Here is a 19,863-nt window from a genome sequence, read left to right as displayed (position 1 = left end):
TCATAAGGGAAGATAGGTCTCCAAACATAGAACTACATCTCAGTATCATATCATACATTAATTCAAAGTAGTATTCTGAGATGCTATCCCATATTCTTCTGGAAGTCCAGTTTAGTGCAAACATTTGTGTAGCACCTACTATGTCCAGACACTGTGCTAAAAGCTTGGAGGACAAAAATGGCAAAATCAACCATAGTTCCAAGGAATTTACAGTCTAAAGAGGGAGAAACACATCCAAGCAAATAATTTCAATTTAATAAGGTAGTGCTAGGCCAGAGAAGTGCATGGGGGACTATGCCAGAACAGAGCAGGGATACTAAGAGCAACCAGAAATTCAAGGAAGGTTTTCTGGACAAGTTTTGATACTTGCGTGATATCTTGAAGGATGGATAAGGGTTACCTAGATGGGAAAGGCATTCTAGGAAGACGGAACCTCATGAGAAAAGGCACAGAGGTGCCTTATTATATTAATAGGTGAAATAGTAATAGCATGGTGCCTTCAGTGGGATCTTAGGCAATTCAACACTACTAGAGGTGAAAGTACAAGGCAATGTATGTCAGAGGATACAATGAGAGAATCAAATAAGAGACTTGAAAGTATAGCATACCATGCTAATAATGTACTTGATTCTCTAGATAGGGCTAAGTCTCTCAATATCTGATTGCATTTAAAGTTACTTTTGAGATCAGTGAGGCAGGGTGGTACTAATTTCCTATGGAGAATTTAGAAGAAGCATTCAGACCAAAGATCTTTGATGTAAGATGTATCATTCTTTGGAAAGAAGTGCTGGTTTAACGGATACTTTGTTTTTTCAGATAGCTTTAAAAAACTTGAATGGTGGCCAGGTACAGTGGCTCATGCCTGTAATCCTAACACTCTGGGAAGCCGAGTGCTTGAGCCTAGGAGTTTAAGACCAGCATAAGCAAGGGTGAGACTCCATCTCTACTAAAAATGAAAGAAAATTAGCTGGCCATACCCTGGCACACACCTGTAGCCCCAGCTACTCAAGAGGCTGAGAGACAAGAGGATTGCTTGAGTCCAGGAATTTGAGGTTGCAGTGAGCTATGATGACACCGCATCATGCTAGCTAAGTGACAGTGAGACTCTGTCACAAACAAACCAACCAACCAACCCAATTTGAATGGCATTTAATCAAGATTTTTAAAAAAATCTAAGTCCCTGAAGATCATTCAAAACCTTTGCTTTCTTCATTGAAGGGAAGGTTGATAAAGGGGATGACAACAAATAGGGAAAGACACGACTCTCTCCTTGAAAAAATTCCTAGATCTCTGACATGAGTACATAGCCAAAATTTCTAATAAATAATATGTTTTAATACTGACATAATTTTTTTAACTCTAGAGAAAAGCTTTCCATGAAGAGAAATTCTAAAAGAAGGAAAAGTGATGAAAAATGAAGACAGAAGTGAAATATACTTTGAATGGTTTTAGTTCTTAAAAAAATCATCTGCTTGTTTCTTCAATTTCTAGGTCATAAACTAAGCCAAAAGCTGAAAGTCTTGCAAGGAGACTACCATCCAAGTCCAGGGCTAAAAGTGAGAGACAATAAAGAGGAGGTTCTTCTCCTTTCTGCTGGGGAAAACTTCTATCCCCTACAAACAAAGATGGTTCAGTTCAATATTGACAAGTTCTTAATTTATACAGAAAGGCAGTTTAATTTAAAGTTAGGTGGTTGGATTTGGGGAGTTAAACAATCTTGGGTTTGAGTCCTTGCTTTGCCATTTTCTAGCTCTGTGACATTGGACCAGTTATTTAGGTTACTTAACTGCTGTGTACCTTAATTTATTTCTCCAAAAACAGATATAATAACATCTGCCTTGTGTGGGTATTGTAAAACTGAAATAATATAATAGAAATGAAGTGTTTGATGCAGTACTTGGTACTTTATAACCATGCAGTCATCAATAAATGCTAGTTATTAACATTTAATTGTTTCAACTGTATTTTTAAAGGAGGCATTATGAAGCACTGAAAAATCTATATTCAAATCAGCAAACAGTGTTGACAAGATCTAGCACCACCATTTTAATTGACTCATTAAAAAACCTCCCCTCCCAAAAAGGAAGATACTGTCTATGGATCTATTTATATTTAAGATATTCTAAAAGGTTTTATTCACATTAAAACTCCCAATACAGTACCATTCATGCATTGCTGAAGTGCCTTAATTCACCTACAGAGGTTAAAAAGTGGGAGTAACAATTTTGTAACAACAAATAACAGAAGACCAACATTAAAATAGATATCAAGGTCACCTGACACATCCTAAATAATAATTTCAATATTTGCATTACATTTTAGCTCATGTGAATGTTTAAAAAATAAAAAAAACCTCTTTATAACCTTGTCTTTTCTACTATGACTATAGTTTTCTTTAGCAATTTTTTTTTTGCTCATACTGCAAGACATGTGTGCTTTTACCATCATTTCCTTCCTCTTTTGTATTACTCATTTCTCTTGCCCTCTGATTCACTTGTCTGCCTAATTTCCTTTCTCACTTCACTTCCCCTTCTTCCACTTCTTTGCCATCACATAAATATTGAAGACTATGAATAATTGAGTCACAGCTTGCTAAGTTACTACCTATTTGGAAGAAAAGCAAAAGAACATATTTATCTTATAAATGAGGTACTTTTAAATACTTTTTATATAGTAATATCTTCTTCAAACTGACATTAAAATAATGAGCAATGAAGATAGAATTTTTAACCACTAATATTAACAATTATATAAATCTTCAGAAAAAAGTTATCTTGTGAGGGGAAAATAACTGATTACAATCTTAAATGTAATTTCAGAACTATAAACTAAAGAGCTAATCAGCCCACTTTCTTTTTTAAAGTTAACACAACCAGATACTTCTCAATCGCAAATTCTAACATATATAACTCAAATATTATAAGTAAAATATAAAGTAAAAAAAAAAAAAAAGAGTTCAAAAACAAAGGTTTAAGAATTCCTAAGTACAACATCAAGACTCTCATACTTTTTCTCAGCAACTGATTTACTTATAACAACTACGTCAAAACAACCAAAGTAAATTGCAAAGTAAAACTGGAACAGGCAAGTTTTAAAACTTCCCCATGGAAAGTTAAACTAGTCTCAAAAAGCAGAACAAGCTGTGATTAACTATCTCTTACAGCAAAAGAATGAAAAAATTTTAAGGTAAAACTCTGAGAAGTCATAAGAAGATAGTAAGTTTGAATACAATTTAAATATCATCAGAATGATTTTGTGTCACAGAATTATAGAGATCATCTGATCCACTGTTCTTCAAACTGTGAGCCACTGATAATTAGGATCACTTAGGCAACTTGAAAAAACATAAGATTCCTAGGACCCAACAAGACTAACTGAATCCGATTCATGGGATTGAGCCCAGGAATTTGCACGGTCAACTCCTGATATAAATTAATCTTTGAAATTACCAATGAAGAAACAGAGGGCCCAAAAAGTTAAGCTACACAAAACCCTATGAAATTACCTGCTAAACACCCAGCTTCTTAGGGACAATGGAAAGACTAACATTTTGATTCTTGGACACTCAGACCAACTTTCTTTCTGCTATACTATGCTGCTAATTAGACTTATTAGATTTCAGAGCTCAAGGAAAATTTAGAGACATCCAATGAGAATCTAAACTAAGCTAGGTTTCTAAACAGTTTCTAGATTAAACAAAGTACTTCCTATATAACACACTTCCTGCTTTCAGATCTCTTCTTTCCATAAGGAAAAAGCATTCATGGTATGCTCAGAGAGGAAACCAGAGTAAATATTAAGCATCACTACATCATTTCCTTTGAGGATCATTCCCCCACAGTGAATTTTGATTTTGAGGCCTCAAGCAAATACCAGCATAGTACTTTGGCCTAACTTTAAGAAAAAATCTAATCAGTTTAGAAGGTTGGGGGAGAGGGAAGGAGGGAACATTTCAACTAAAATGAAATTGGTGGTTTTAAAAAAATGCTTACAGATGCATACGGAAGTGTTTGTTCCCTCATTGTCTCCTCTTGTATTTGAGATTTCAGCTGTTGCTGGAGCCTTTCATTTTCAAGCACAACTACTTGTACTCTATTTTTCATTCCAGAGAGTTCTTCCTATAAAAAGCAGAAAACAAATACATTAAGCATTTTTAAACAATGCTTTTATTTGCCAATTAGTGAAGGATCCAGCATGATATAAAGTATAGAAGACAAGTTCTCCATACATATTCTGAAATATTATCATCATATCAAGATAAGCAAGACAATGTAAACATTAGCTAATAAAGAGAAGGCTGGAAGTGTACAATAGAGGGCTTGTGGATGTCCATATCACAAAAGTGTATCGTTTTTGACAATTTTTTTCTCCAAGAAACCAAGGCTCATAGAAAGGCCTTAATTAAGGAGTTATTTATCTTATTTTTTTACTTATATTATTTTATTTATTTATTTTATATTCCGGGATTTTATTTATTTTTTTATTTCAGCATATTATGGGGGTACAAATTATAAATGTTTAGGTTACATATGTTGCCTTTGCCCCACCTGAGTCAGAGTTTCAAGTGTGTCCATCTCCCAAACGGTGTGCACCCCACCCATTAGGTGTGAATATACCCATCCCCTCCTCCTCCTCCTACCTGCCAAACACCTGAAGAATGTTACTACTATAGGTGCACATAGTGTTCATCAGTTAACACCAATTTGATGGTGAGTACATGTGGTACTTGTTTTTCCATTCTTGTGATATTTCACGTAGTAAAATGGGCTCTTGCCCTATCTAGCATAACATAAGAGGTGCTATATCACCATTGTTTCGTATAGCTGAATAGTACTCCATGGTATACATTTACCACATGTTATTAATCCACTCATGTATTGATGGGCACTTGGGTTGTTTCCACATCTTTGCAATTGTGAATTGTGCTGCTATAAACATTCTTGGGCAGATGTATTTTTTATAGAATATCTTTTTTTTCCTTTGGGTAGATATCCAGTAATGGGATTGCTGGATCAAATGGTGGTTCTACTTTTATCTTTTAGAGGTATCTCCATATTATTTTCCATAGAGGTTGCACTAGTTTGCAGTCCCACCGGCAGTGTATCAGTGTTCCTATCTCTCCACATCCACGCCAACATTTATTGTTTGGGGACTTTTTGATAAAAGCCATTCTCATTGGAGTTAAGTGATATCTCATTATGGTTTTGATTTGCATTTCCCTGATGATTAGAGAGATTGAGCATTTTTTCATGTTTGTTGTATCTTCTTTTGAAAAGTTTCTGTTCATGTCCTTGGCCCACTTTTTGATAGGGTTGTTTGATTTTTTTCTTGCTGATTTTCCTTAGTTCTATATCGATTCTAGTTATTAGCCTTTTATTGGATATGTCACATGCAAATATTTTCTTCCACTACACATCTAAAATCTAAAACACAACACCAAATGTTGACAAAGATATGGAGTGTCAGGAACTCTCATTCAATGTTGGTGAGAATGCATAATGGTACAGACACTTTGGAAAACAGGCAGTTTTTGACAAAGTTAAACATACTCTTACCATACTATCCAGCAATCGAGCTTCTTGGTATTTACCCAAATGAGTTAAAAACTTATGTCCGCACAAAAAATGACATGCAAATGCTTATAGCAGCTTTACTCATAATTGCCAAAACTTGGAAGCAATAAATATCTACTTCAATAGGTGCATGGATAAACAAGTTATGGTATATCTATACAATGAAATATCATTCACTAATAAAAAGAAATGAGCCATCAAGTTATGAAAAGACATGGTAGTACATTAAATTCACATTACTAAGTAAAAGAAGCCAGTCCAAAAAGGCTACATACTGTATGATTCCAACTATATGACATTCTGGAAAAGGTAAAATTATGGTGACAGTAAAAATATCAGAGGTTGTCAGGGGCTTGGGGGAATAGGGATGAATAGGTAGAGCACAGGGGATGTTTAGGGCAGTGAAACTACTCTGTATGATACTGTAATGGTGGATACATGTCATTATACATTCATCAAAATTCATAGAATGTACAACACAACCATGAACTGTAATGTAAACTGGAGGATTTATATAATAATAAGGTAACAATATTGGTTCATCAATTATCACAAATGTATAACATTGATGCAAGAAAATAGCAGGGGAATCTATGGGGTGGGGATGCAATTGAGAGGACTATATGGGAACTCTATGTATTTTCTATTCAATCTTTCTGTGAACCTAAAATGGATATAAAAAATAAAGTCTATTAATTAAACAAACAACATCTTTCTAAGCCACTTAAATATTACTTTCATTCCATTCCTCCCTTGTTAAAATGTATCAAATTTATACTCTGACTTTCAAGCTTCTCTAATCTTCCATTTTACCAGTTCAGCATTATTTGCATTATTTCTACAAGACAGTCTCCATTGTAGGAAGATAAAATAGATGCCTTCTGGCCCCAACCAACAAACCATATTCATCTTGAATATATCCTTTCATTGTTGCTATTCTCCTTATGAAAATCATTTTCCTTCTGCTGGTCTAAATGACCATTTTCCTTCAAGACTGGTTTAAGATTTTTCCTCCCATAAAAACATCCCCCAAAACACTAGCTTTCCATAACCTTCTCTCTTATTATAGTTTATACCATGGAGTAAATGCCTACATTCTATTCTCTATTGTACAGCTCTTAGGTAATAGTCTGTCTTCTCAACTAAATGGTGAAGTTATTCTGCTTTATATCTTTTAAGTTTTATCCATAGCATCTTAGGGGTTAATAGATTCTTGTTAATGGAACTGTTCCTAGGGTATTATTTCAGTTTTACTGGTAATCCAAGAATACCTATATATTAATAACTGCATCTTCTAAGAAAAAACAGAATACCACTGGTTAAGATCAGGGACTCCCTCATAAAATCAAGACAATGAAACAGCTAAAGGCTCCTTAAGTTACATACTTGCCTTGCACCTTAAAAGAATACCCACAATGTTAAAAATATAATATATGATACAAAAGATACCAGTAAGTCCTATAAAAAATCACATGATCTGATACACTGATACTGGAAAAAAGGAAGGAAGGAAGGGAGGGAGGAAGAAAGAAAAGAAAAGACCAAAACACTGACATACTTTGGGAAGGCAGAAAGGCTCCAATGGTATTAATGACATTAGTAAATTGCATATAGTTCAGCACGTAACCTCCCAGTATCACAAGCTACAGGTGATGTATTTGGTTTCTTGATTATTAATATTAATAATAACCTATGAACCATTCTTATCATTTAAAGTCAGGGTCAGAGCCTTAATACTAAAAATGGAGAAAATCTGGTCTTCTAGTTTAGAAACCCTGATAATTGTGCCACAGCTCCAATAGGTTAAGAAGTGTGGGAGAATGATTGGTATTTGTATTCCAAAGCATTTGCCATCTACTGCGCTAAAGTAAATGGGGTAGGAAGAAAAAATTCTAAAATATAAGAGCATATTATGAATTATTAGACATAGTAATGTACTACTGGGAAATCAAGCAGACAGAAATGGCATGGTCAAGAGTATCATTCCCAAGTCTGACAAGCCCCTGTAACACATTAGTCTCTCAATCATATGAGAATAACAACTGTCAATGTATCGCTGCAAACATGAAGACTAACAATAGAAAATTTTAATACAAGGTATAATTAATATAGACTTTAATTTTATTTAGTTTTAAGTTCTTAATGAGAAACTTACCTTACAGAACTTGACTTCTGCCTCTAAATGATGAATATATTGAGATTGGTCATTAATAATAGGAACAAGGTTATGCACAGTAGGCATATTGTTTTCCTCATATTCTGATGACTCCTAAGGGAAAAGCCAAATTAAGCATGCTTTTATTTAGCAAAGAATCAGTTGGTATCTTCTTCATACTCAATTTAGCGCTGATGTGATATGAACATAGAATAGATCACAATGTAGTTAATAGTATTTATTTTTCTATCCTATAAATTCCAACAATATATAAGATTCCAGGATATGAATATCATTTCTTAAAGATGGATAGTGAAAGTGGTTATAAAAAGCACAAAGCAAGTGGGAAAATGCTGGAGTAATATAAGTGACTTGGAATGAACTGCCTATTTAAACTATCTGAAAATGTGACATTCCAGTCAGTAATGCTGAGACACAAGGAACAACTCTCTCCAAGAAACTGCCATGGAAGAGAATTGCCAGCAAAACTGTAAATCAGCTCCTCAGAGAACAGATCCTTTAGAAAAGTATTTGATGCCAAGTGTGTGCCAATGAGGTAAAATTCCATCTCTAAAAGGGTACATTAGCAAAATGTAGTTTTTGATTTTGACCCTAGTATTCAAGGCAATTCAAGAGTATGCTGCTCTGGAGCACAGAACTTCTAAGACTAGAGCCCTAAAGCAGAGATAGACTGCACTGAGGAGTCTAATGAAGAGATTTCAGAAAAAGTGTTAATGCTATTTAGCTCTGGAGCATTCCTAGAACTGACTTTTCATGTATGCCTTATCTTATCTTAAAATGATTGTGAAATGGTTTATAAAATCATAAATCCCACCATGATATTTTATTAAAAAGATGAGGAAATCAGAAAAAGGGAAAATGACGGTCAACTAATTAAACAAATCTAGAGGAAAGTTTGAGATGAGACATAGTCTCTGTTTCTCAGTCATTTGGTTTCTCAGCCCAGCAGAAGTTCTAAACAATGATGAAGCTTTTAGGTCAGCATAATTAAATAGAGATCTGCTTTTTGGTATATTTAAGAAATTTAAAAACCAAAGTAACTTTAATTAAACTAATTATCTTTGGTGAATAACTATGGCCACTCATAGTAATAATACTCCCTATTGACTTACAGGGGTAAGTCAATATGAAAAATAAAAAACTCAAGCTAACACTATGTGAAAAAATGTTCACATGAAACAATTTGTGTATACTTTGAAGGGCTTATTATAGTTTGGGTATCTACCTTTTAAAATAGTAAGTTAATACCTAGATATATTTTCTATCTTAAGAGTGCCTCAGTTTCACTCTAAATATATCCACATATTTCTGATCTGTCATATTGGCTGTGAAAGTGAATTTTAAGGGGATAATCTTAAAAAGGTAAATATTATTATTGTTATGGCTTATAATTATTACATGTGGGCTATATATATTTAGAGTCTAAGTTCTACTCTTTTACATAGCTGGATGTGACTAGACTTTAAGTATACTTTGTATATGCTAAACAGATGCTCTTGAAGAAGGTCTTCCTGCCAATATTGATCTAATAAGCTCCATAATGTCACTGTTTAGTTTTTAAAAAGCTAATAAGCAAGTCTGAGCAGTCAACAGATACAGCAACTTCATACTGCAGTCCCCAACCCCTGGGCCTTGGCCTGTTAGGGACTGGGCTGCAGAGCTCTGCACACCCCCACCCCCACCCCAAGGCCATCCATGGGAAAATTCTCTTCCCTGAAACTTAGGACCAGGGTGGGAGTCCTCACAGCAGAAAGTGAGTGTCACCACCTGAGCTCTGCCTCCCCCACCCACCCCCACCCCTCTGTGGAAAAATTATCTTCCATGAAATTGGTCCCTGGTGCCAAAAAGTTGAGGACCACTAAACAGACTTAAAAACATTCCGCCCAGTTTGTACTTAAGAGCATTTTAGAAACCAGATGTCAATGATAAATTCATTAAATGATGAAATGTTTTATTAAAATTACAATCTATGTCTATAAATATTGAATATCCATATGAAGTACATTTTTCTGAAGTGGGAATTAAGCATAAAAGTATGTGTCATGCTGGAATAAAGTGTAAATATGGAGGTACTATCATTGCATTTAAGCTGTGAATAAAAGAAAGTGACACGTCTCCACAATTTCCACATGTAGGCTTTTTAATCAACTATATACATATTGAAAATGCAAGGTGGTTACTGCTGCTGTGACACATTATATTTATGCCATACTTAATAGATTTCTAAAGAATTTTAAGTATGTAATCTTATCTTATTATTGCAAAAACTCTGTGAAATAGGAACAATATCCTTTTAGAGAGTATGTGATAGACTCTAGATAGACTTAAGGCCTTGACTACTATTTTGGCCATTTAAACCTGATCCAGAGTTCTTTCCCTCCATCTGTCACAGTCTTTAGTATATAAAATGCTTTAATAAGGAAAAATACACTCTGTCAAAGCAATAAAAATATAATCTCAGAAGAAATAAGAGTATTACTTTTTATACATCATACTGTTTTATAACTATATATTTTAACACGTAGAATATTACATACTTCAGTTTTGACATTCAAAATAAAGTATTGCAAAGGGGGGCTAGAATTATAATCAAGTAACTTCTAATATAGACATGACCCTCTAAAAAAGATATTACTAAAACATTACCTTTTATATATATTGTTTCTTTTGTATATTTGCTAACAGTTACAAAATAAATTTTTCAAACTGTTTTCTTGCTCTCATTTTTGAGTAATAAATTTAAATGATCAAGATTCCCTCTGCCTTGTAAATCTCTTTTCTTCAGCCAAAATAATCAGACAGAAGAGAATTTCTTTTAATGTTTTACACAGCAGGCTCTGCTTATAATTTGTTTATAGCATGCACTACTAAAATGACACTGTAAAGTAAAACACAAAAGTTGGTACTTACCAAAGGGGACATTTTCGGTCTTCTTGATGGAGATACCTCACTTTCCTTAGTTGCTTGCTGACGCAACAAAGCTTTGAGCTGATTAACTACAGAGCAAAAGCAATGGGCTTATTAACCTTATTTGAGATCCATGGTTTATTACCACTGATCCATCTTTCTATCCCTCCAACAAAAATTGCTGTAATATATATTATGCATCAATAACAGTGCTATTGACTGGGGATACAAAGACAAACAAAAAAATCTCTACCCTATAAAAGCTAACAATGCAGTGAGCAAAAGACATTAATAGACATAAAACAATAAGTATGTATGTAGATCTAGAGCTACGCTTAGTGCTACAAGAATGGGAAGCACCTAACTGTGCCTGTTTTCACCAAAGAATAACACCGGGACAATGAACAGGAGTTCACCAAACAGAAAAAGGGTGAGAAAACTTCCAATTAGAAGGCAATGCACACGTAAAGGCACAGAAGCATGGTCAGGAGGTTGGTATGACTAGCATGTGGTTTGTGAGATGGATGGTTAGGATGAGAAGGATAGAAAACTGAGGCTAGAGAAGTAGGTTAGAGCTATGTTAGGAAAATATTATTATCTCTTACTACAGATTTTGGACTTCAATCTATAGGCATTGGGAAGTAAGAAAAAAGAAAAAAAGATTAAGCAGAGGAATTATATTATCTGATTTGTGTTTCAGGAATAACATCCTAGCAGCAGACTAAAGGATGAAATGGAGTCATTTTTCTATGGAATTTAAAAAATTCATTATGTGTCATTCAGGCTAAGACTCACCAGCATGGCTGTGTTGTAGTTCTTGCCAGGCCATCTCATTTCCCACACCGGTGCTACAAGAAGGATCCAGTGTATCTTCTCCAATGGTGACATCACCTTCTCTTAGGGCTCCTTTGAGTTGGTGAATGCTTCTATTGGCACGTTCTGCAACAACAACCTGATGAAAGTCAGGGCCAAGGAAATCTAGGTGAGCACATCGACAGTTGCTCAAGAAGGCAATCTCTAAAGGAGAATCCATTATTTCTGGTACTTTATGGGAAAAAGCAGAGTTCTGTTTCTAGCTTGCTGAGGAATGTGCCAGAGGAAGAGACAGGATTAAGTTCATGGATTAGTGGTTAGACTTTATGATCTCTAAGGTCCCTGTCACTGCAGTGGTTGATATTCACTATATATAGCACCACCATCAAGGAGGATTAAATGGCAGAGCTCCCTTCACCAGCCCTCTCAAACAATAGCTGACATAGGAAAGGCGTTCCTTCCCCTCAGTGCCTCAGACTCCCCTATCCCACCTGGAAACACTGGAGTGGGTGAGGGGGCCAGTAAGGGGGACTCAGTCACACCAAGCTCTGACCTAGGGAGGGCTTGTTGGCTCTGGGGACGAGACACTCCTCCCCTTCCCCATCCAGAGACATCCAACTGCCTGGCCTAGTTTTAATCAAAGTTTGACTAGCTGATATGCTTATAGTGACAGCCCTTGTAGTACAGCCCTTTTTATATACTGCTGGCTAACTATACCTCATGCATAGATTCTTGGTTAGTACAACTGGCCATCCCTAGAATTGAAATTTAAACTAACTAGCACACATATAACATAAACTGTTTAAAATGAAGTATTTCAAGGCATATTACTGTGATAGTACATCTCTGAAAATACCCCAAAGGAGTCCAGCCTCAGGCCCTTATCCTCTCCTAATTTGAAATTGAGTGGGCCTGCATTAACCAAGTTCTTTGGTTAATGAACTTACATTAACCAATAGAATGCAGTAGAAGTTACACCATGCCAGATCTTGGCCTCATCTTTAAAAGGACTAGCAGTTTCTCCTTCCTCTCTCTTGGAATGCTTGCTCTTGGGAGCCCCAAGCCACTATATAAGAAGTCTGCTACCCTGCTGGAGAGACCTGTAAAGAGGCTATGTGGAGAGGAAAGGCCCTGGGACCACATGGAGAGAGAAGCACACACCCCCACCCCTACCCTCCACCCCCCACCCCTACCCTCCACCCCACAAGCCCAGTGTAGCCTCCAGAGGACTTCAGAGCCATACACCACCTAACTGCAATGGCATGGAAGAGTTTAATCATTACCAATCATGTATGAAAATACATTTAACATATTAACTTCCATGTGAATTATATTTAACTCACACTAGTTTTGAACCTGGGGCCTTGTGAAGCATACGTAACCCATACGTCTCTTTACCTTGGGAGCTGTAAGAACTATTTTTCAAATTGCATATAGTTCATACACAGAAAACAATAAAAAATAACAAATTTTTATTAAATTAGAAAGGATCATTTTATCATTTTGTTTTTAAATTTTTTATTCTATTTTTGTAATAAAACACTGTGGCCCCAAGGAAAAAAATTTTTTTTTCTAGTGTGGCAGTAAACGTGTTAAAAACATACATTCTACAGGACCTTGAAAAACAGTTTCCATTTTTTCTAAGTTTGGACAGAAAAAAATAACCATATTACTTCATAGAAAAAAATATCCTATGTTACAAAATATCTAATATAGTTTTTTCTACCTCAATAAACTTAAGAGAACAGGTCTTTCAGGTCAGGGTTCAACAATGAAATTCTATTACTTAACTCCACAAGAGACTCAGTGAACTTATCGCTACATTTTTCTCCATACCAATCCTATTTCCACAGAGATCATTCTTTGAGACGAAATTGGAGCTGATTACTAACCAAGCCTGGACTCCTCTTACTCATCATGAGTTTAAGAAAGCCTAAAACCATTGCTGGCTTTAGCAATATAAGGGCAGTAATAGTTGTCTGATAATTTCGTGTTGCCTAAAGAGAATTGTTAATGGAAAAGGAAAATCAAAGTATTACACGAGCAATTTAGTTCACAGAGCTTTAGATATATGCCCTTAAATCCATGACTAAAGCACTTATCTATACTGCATCCATTAGAAAGGAAACAGAGGGTTTGAATAACATTAACAGTGTGTTCCATGGAACTCTCAAGTGACTTCACCTTTAAGATGAAGGCTAATTCTTTATTTATCTAGTCTCAGTAAAAACTAATAAACTATATTAGGAAAAAGGAAATCTAAAAAAAATTGCATTGTAAAATATCCCTATGGGTAAAGTTCTTTCATCAGATTACAATGATCACAGGATTTTAAGAGCCCTTGTAATCCCTTTTCTAATATTCTTGTTTAATCTTTTAGAATTTGTAACATTCAAATGCTACATGTTAAATTGTACTATGAAAATAGTATTATGTAATATACTGAGATACTGAATTCAACAACTATCTCCATAGAAAAGTGATACACAAAGCTTTGGGTTTTTTGTTTGTTTGTTTTTTGTTTTTTTTTTTTCTGCAACTACTGACTTCAGAGTTACTAGAGTCAGAAATAAAGAGAAGGAACTTGCAAGGACCATGTCCTAAAACTAAAACTAAGAGGGTAAGTGATATTTTAAAGTCATTTCAATGCTACATTTCAAAACATGTTAAGTGCTTTTCAAATATATACAGAGCAACATAATTTAACACTGTAACAGACAAAACAGGTTTAATCTTGACGAATAACACCACTAAGATCATTCAAGACAGATGAAATCCCATCTCTCTTTAACTGGAGACTTTGCAACTGAAGGCTCCATAATTCTTATTAAGAACATTACTCCCCAGGTGCAGTTATCTACTTATCTACTCCTTACACTTAAAGAAATCAGGTTAGCTGGGGGTCCCAGTTATCATTTCCTATTCCATCGCTAATAGGGCACAGCTTTATCTGTCTCTAAACAAGAGATAGAAAGAGCACTAATTTCCTCTTCTCTCCTGAGAGGACAGTAAGGGTATTTCACAATGCATCCTGATGTCTTTTCTCCAGCACCAACCACAAACTGAATAATAATTATGAATACAAACACAAACAGGACCTCTGTGTCCTACAGATCACATGAACATAAATGCAAGTAAATAATGCTAGTCCACTAAGCAAACATCATTCACTACAATGAACACTTAAAAGGTTTGTAGCTGATGACTGCTGACAAATTTAAGTCTGTCTTATTCATTTTCTTAGTCCAGTTTCCCTACTCCCTATGTTCTAACTCTTAGCTCACCACTGGACCTCTTCATCAAGATGTCAACATGTTTTTAAACAAAATGCAAGTATGTCTCAGTCTAGGAAGGATGAGCACTTATAAACATACTGTGAATTATTAATTTCTACATTTTCCATCTGTCCTGGGAGATGTGAAAGAGAATTGCCCTGATAACAGGGAGGGGGGACCACTCCCTGTGAAGTGCTCAGCTGTCTCTGGGAAAATATTCAATGAACCATACCTTCCTAGGCCGAGACAAGCTCCCGACTCAAACTTAGACTAGGGCAGACAAGCAGAAAAGTGAAACCACAGTGAGATAAGAGATACATGTATCTGTCCACACTTGACTGGGCCTCAGCTCGTTCAGAAGATCACTGTCACTGTTCACTAGGGGACCAAAAGATAGCACAAGCAAGATAAAAACAGCATAATCCAAAATGAGACAAAGCCCGCTTTGTAAATGGCAATTACAATATTAAAAGAGATTAAAAGTATTATGCAGAAACAAAAAAAATCTCAAAGAAAATACTATCCTAAGATTGTAATAGCTGGAAAATGTGCTATAGTGGTTGGCACCAGGAGTAAAAGATAATCCTATCAAGAATGTAAACATCTTAAGAAAGCAGTGTCTGGAAGACCATTAATGATGTATGGGTGTTGGCAAATTCAGGAGATTGGCTATATGCATTCTGAGAAATACACCTGGTATTTCTTTGGCCCTGAGAAGACTTACACACCTGTCACTTTCCACTGACAAAGAAGTAATCCTGGCCAGGCTAGCAGAAGAACGTAAGTAGAATCATCAGCAAATACAATCTGTTTATCCTTAAATGTAATTATTCTGAAGTATGATTCTTACAGAGCAAGGGCAATGAGCAAAGCCTTGCTACTTCTAGGTCATGGTTTCTCAATATTGATTTTAGCAATATTGACATTTTGGACCTAATAATTCTGTTGTACAGGGCCGTGTTGTGAAAGTTTAGCAGCATCCCTGGCTTCTACTTACTAGATCCCAGTACCACTCCCTTCCACCCCAACTATGACAATCAAAAATGTCTCTAGACATTACCAAACATCTCCTTGGCAGAAAAAACACCCTGGCTGAAAACTGCTGGTTTAGATCAATAAAACAAGGTAGATAGTGTTCAGTCTTGAGGAGCAACTTCCTAGCACATTGATCACATTACTACATTGTAAATGTGGCCTCTTGATGAAAAATGAGCATGATGGTAAACTGTTCTGTCACAATAGTGGTGATGGGCAGGGCCCAACCCAAGACTCACTGACATGATGGGACACTTCTGATCCAGGTGTCAGGAATAGGTGTCTATCCATTGTAAGCAAGAGCTCGGAGTTCATATTTAGCTGAATTTTGTTTCAAGGCCTACAACATGAAACAATACTTGCCTTAAGGCCATTCCTTCAAATATTTCAGTGGACTTTGATGAAGTTCCACTATAACTTGCTTTAGCATGTGCACAAGTTACCTGCTACCTGCTCAAGCTACCTGCTCTACTTTGAATTCTGAGAAGAGTTATCGCCAAGTAAAATGGTGAAAACCTTAGCACAAACTGGTGATGTGATTGGAGCTTAAGTCTTTAAACATCCCAAGAGAGAACATAATTATTCTCATTGTCTCAATAGCTTGAGAACAACTTAATCTATGCCTTTTTCTGGCCAAGAACATGTGAAAGTGTCCTTACAATTTCATAATATTGAACCACAGTTTTAGTTCTAGATTATTCCCAGGATGACCATTTACTTGTATTCTTTTCTGGCTGCTAAATACTGTCTTTTGTCTCTTTTATCTCATGAGTTGTAGGAAAGGAAAATTGAGATTGTACTTTTTATTCTAGTAAAAAAAAGTTATAAAAGTTAAAACTACTAAGAAAAACCATATGAGTAAATAAAACAAAAAAAGAATAGATACAATTTAAACTTTATTAGCAAAAATCCCCTGATGTTCATGTATATATGCATATATACTATATATGGCAAAGAATTTTTAAGAATCCAGAAAACATCTGAGGAAAGAAAAAAGATGAAGAAATACAATTTTTATGAGAAAAGCTGAGAAAAATAAAACTTTTATTTAAGTTACACACATGTTCTCTAAGTCTGCCAAGGGTCCAGATGATATCACTTCTGGCTAATACATTGACCAAATTATTGGCTAGTAGGATTAACACAGCCCTTTTACAGATGTAAATTCTTTCCTGGCAAGAGAAGAACACTTTGTAAGATCTGCAGAGATGTGCCAATTGCATACAAGTAAAACACAGAATCAATATTATCTTTGGTTTTCTTGAACTAGATCAATTACAAACAAAAGGACTATACTCAAGATTATATAATTTCTTCCCATAATCACCCTCTCACTTTCTATGTACCCAGTTCGACTCCTTATTCTCATTTCTATAATAGAGAGACACAGTCTTTATCATTCATGTGGTCCAACTAGTGTTGATGGAAGGAACAGTAGTGATCCAGGAGTCAGGGAGTAGTGGTATCTGAAGTGGGAATCAGGCTCTGGGTGTGTTTTGCCAGGCTCTCTTCTTAGAAAGAGAGGGACAGAGAAAGGGAGAAAAAGAAGGGGAAAAAAAGGGAAGAGGAAGAGAGTAAGAAATTAAAATGTTTTTAGAAAAAGTATCACTTCTTGGCCTTTTGGCTAAGATCAAGTGTAAAAAAAAGTATAAACTGCCCTGTTTGGCCATAAGCCTCATCATTCCCTAGTGTCTTCTTCTGACTTTATCACACTTTGTCATGGGTTTGGCTCCTAAAAGCAATAAATCTCACATTTAGTCCAAATGTTTCATTTTACAGATGCAGAAACAGAATTCAAGAATAGTTTATTAATTTGCCTAAGGTCACACAAATGGTTATCAACAAAACAACGGTACGTTCAGTGAACTGGCTCCTAGTTCCACATTCTCACCTGACTCTATCATACACTCTGTCACAGTTCCCCACAAATTCACCTAAAGTCTGAAATATCAAAATGTTTCAAGAAAAGGAGAAAACCAGCATACAAAATGTATATAAAAAAGAAATTATGTGTTCCTGTCATACTACAAATTTGTTTCATTTTTCTTTATGCCCACCTTAGGAACTAGGTGAATAGGTGAGTCAGTTATATAGATATTGTTGACAGAACCATATCCACACCCAATATTGCAGCAATAGATGAGACATGATTCTGTTAAGACTAGCACACTAGCAATTCTAGCAATTGCTAGACTAGCATTTCTAGCAATTTCTGTCCTTTCTAATAACATATTCCTATACTCGTGTGCAGAACTTAAACCACAGCCTGGATTGTCTGTTATTCTAGCTTTTCTTGTCCTTTTTTTGGCTACAAACTAGTTTATTTTATACCTCATGGTCTTATACAATGATATATTGAATTTAAATTAGAGGAAGGGAATTTGCTATCCTCTCTATTTATAAATATTTCTCAGCCATTCTGTGGCTCTTGAATTATAGCGACCTATGGAATAAATGAACACCTAACTATACTGCCAGGAGACCTCCCAAATTATTTCCAGTTCTAGATTAAACTCTGTGATGTCCAGCACACCTGAGATATGCCTATTTTTACTACACTGTAAACTTTCAGACTGTCTACTGTGTAGGAGTAATACTACAGATCAGTGGGGCAAGAAAGTCTTTCAGTTTTTCTGTAGAACTCTCGATTTGAAGGAAAGTCATTAAACCTTTCTACTTTCTTGCAAAGGGAGAACAGGCAACCCAAAGCAAGAGATATCTGTAGAGAAGTCAAATAATAAATACAACTGAAAAGTGTAAGGGAAAGGATGAAAGGTGAATGTGAAGCAAATGGGCTTCCTATTTCCATGGCTGCTGCAAGATCATCAGAGGCAAGGAGAGGCAAGGATTCCACTCAAGTTTTTAAAGCAAGGAAGTAAACTTTGAGTCAGTTTTCACATCAGAACTTCAAATTCTTAATATACTATAACAGTACCAAAATTATATTTAAAGCAAAGAAATAAAGAAATTTAAAAAATGAAGGCACTCTCATGTGAAATTGTGAATGCATCTTGCATTTTTAAATGGCTACTTCCTGGTTGAATATAAATAAAGGGCTATTAGTAATGATTACATGTATAATTATTTTAAAACTAGAGGAATAAGTGGTGAAGAAAGACCAAGACTCTTTATTAGCATTTCATTAAGCATGAACTAGGCAAGATATTTTGGGGAAGTAATGGTGGATAGACAAAACCAAACAAACCAACAAAATCCAAACAAAATAAGATAAAGAATTTTAAATTGCATTTTATCTGACTATAGAGTAACACAATTCTTAGGCACACTCAAGATAATGAAGATCCATATATAAAATAACTCCACCATACTTTATATACTTAGAAACACAAACTTTACTTTAAAGGCATTATCCTATTTAAAAGTGGTAATTTACATTTGTGAAGTTAAGAATTTCTGATTATACTTAAGGTCAGGATTAATTCTATTTTGTTTCCTTCCAGAAGCTGTTACATAAGCTAACATATAAAAATAAAAATGCTACTAAATAGACAGTATGTCCTGAAAAAAACATGAAAAATTTCAGGCTCCATTTCTTGATTCATTGTTGAAATTATGATTAAAATTTTTTTTTGAATTGTTTAACTTTTTTCTTTTTTTTTCTGAGACAGAGTCTCACTCTGTTGCCCAGGCTAGAGTGTCGTGGCATCACCCTAGCTCACAGCAACCTCAAACTCCTGGGCTCAAGCAATCCTCCTGCCTCAGCCTCCTGAGTAACTGGGATTACAGGCATGTGCCACCATGCCTGGCTATTTTTTCTATTTTTAGTTGTTTGGATAATTTCTTTCTATGTTCAGTAGAGACAGCGTCTTGCTCTTGCTCAGGCTAGTCTCGAACTCCTGAGCTCAAAAGATCAACCTTCTTCTACCTCCCTGAGTGCTAGGATTACAGGCGTGAGCCACCACGCTTGGCCTATTTAACTTTTTTATATCCCTATGTTTGGTCTTGGAGAAATGATTCTGCCATCTTATATTGTTATCATACTAAACTTAAATTTTATTTTAAATTAATTTAAAAATGTATTATCTTTGGGGGATGGTAGTTTGTGCCTATAATCCCAGCTACT

General features: G+C 35.4%; 1 protein-coding gene across 7 annotated transcripts in view; it reads right to left on the bottom strand.

Annotated features, from left to right (window-relative positions):
* SDCCAG8 (SHH signaling and ciliogenesis regulator SDCCAG8) overlaps positions 1-19,863 on the bottom strand; it is a 217,513-nt gene that overhangs the window by 194,905 nt on the left and 2,745 nt on the right. For 4 of the 7 annotated variants that reach the window (XR_012913554.1, XR_012913555.1, XM_012751164.3 and 1 more), the window contains exons 2-5: positions 11,452-11,595; positions 10,660-10,745; positions 7,729-7,842; positions 3,993-4,118 (exon numbers count right to left, since the gene is read on the bottom strand). Coding sequence is in view for 5 of the 7 variants with exons in the window: in XM_012751164.3 (XP_012606618.2) it covers positions 3,993-4,118; positions 7,729-7,842; positions 10,660-10,745; positions 11,452-11,595 (470 nt within the window). In the remaining 2 variants the exon portion in view is untranslated. Of the gene's footprint in view, positions 1-3,992; positions 4,119-7,728; positions 7,843-10,659; positions 10,746-11,451; positions 11,609-15,804; positions 16,643-19,863 lie in introns of those variants that run through there. The other 3 variants (XM_012751172.3, XM_012751175.3, XM_012751174.3) reach the window with 3 other exon arrangements.

The sequence above is a fragment of the Microcebus murinus genome, chromosome 19 (assembly GCF_040939455.1).
Source record: "Microcebus murinus isolate Inina chromosome 19, M.murinus_Inina_mat1.0, whole genome shotgun sequence".
NCBI classification, from domain to species: Eukaryota; Metazoa; Chordata; class Mammalia; order Primates; family Cheirogaleidae; genus Microcebus; species Microcebus murinus.
This window is presented reverse-complemented; position numbering and strand designations above follow the sequence as displayed.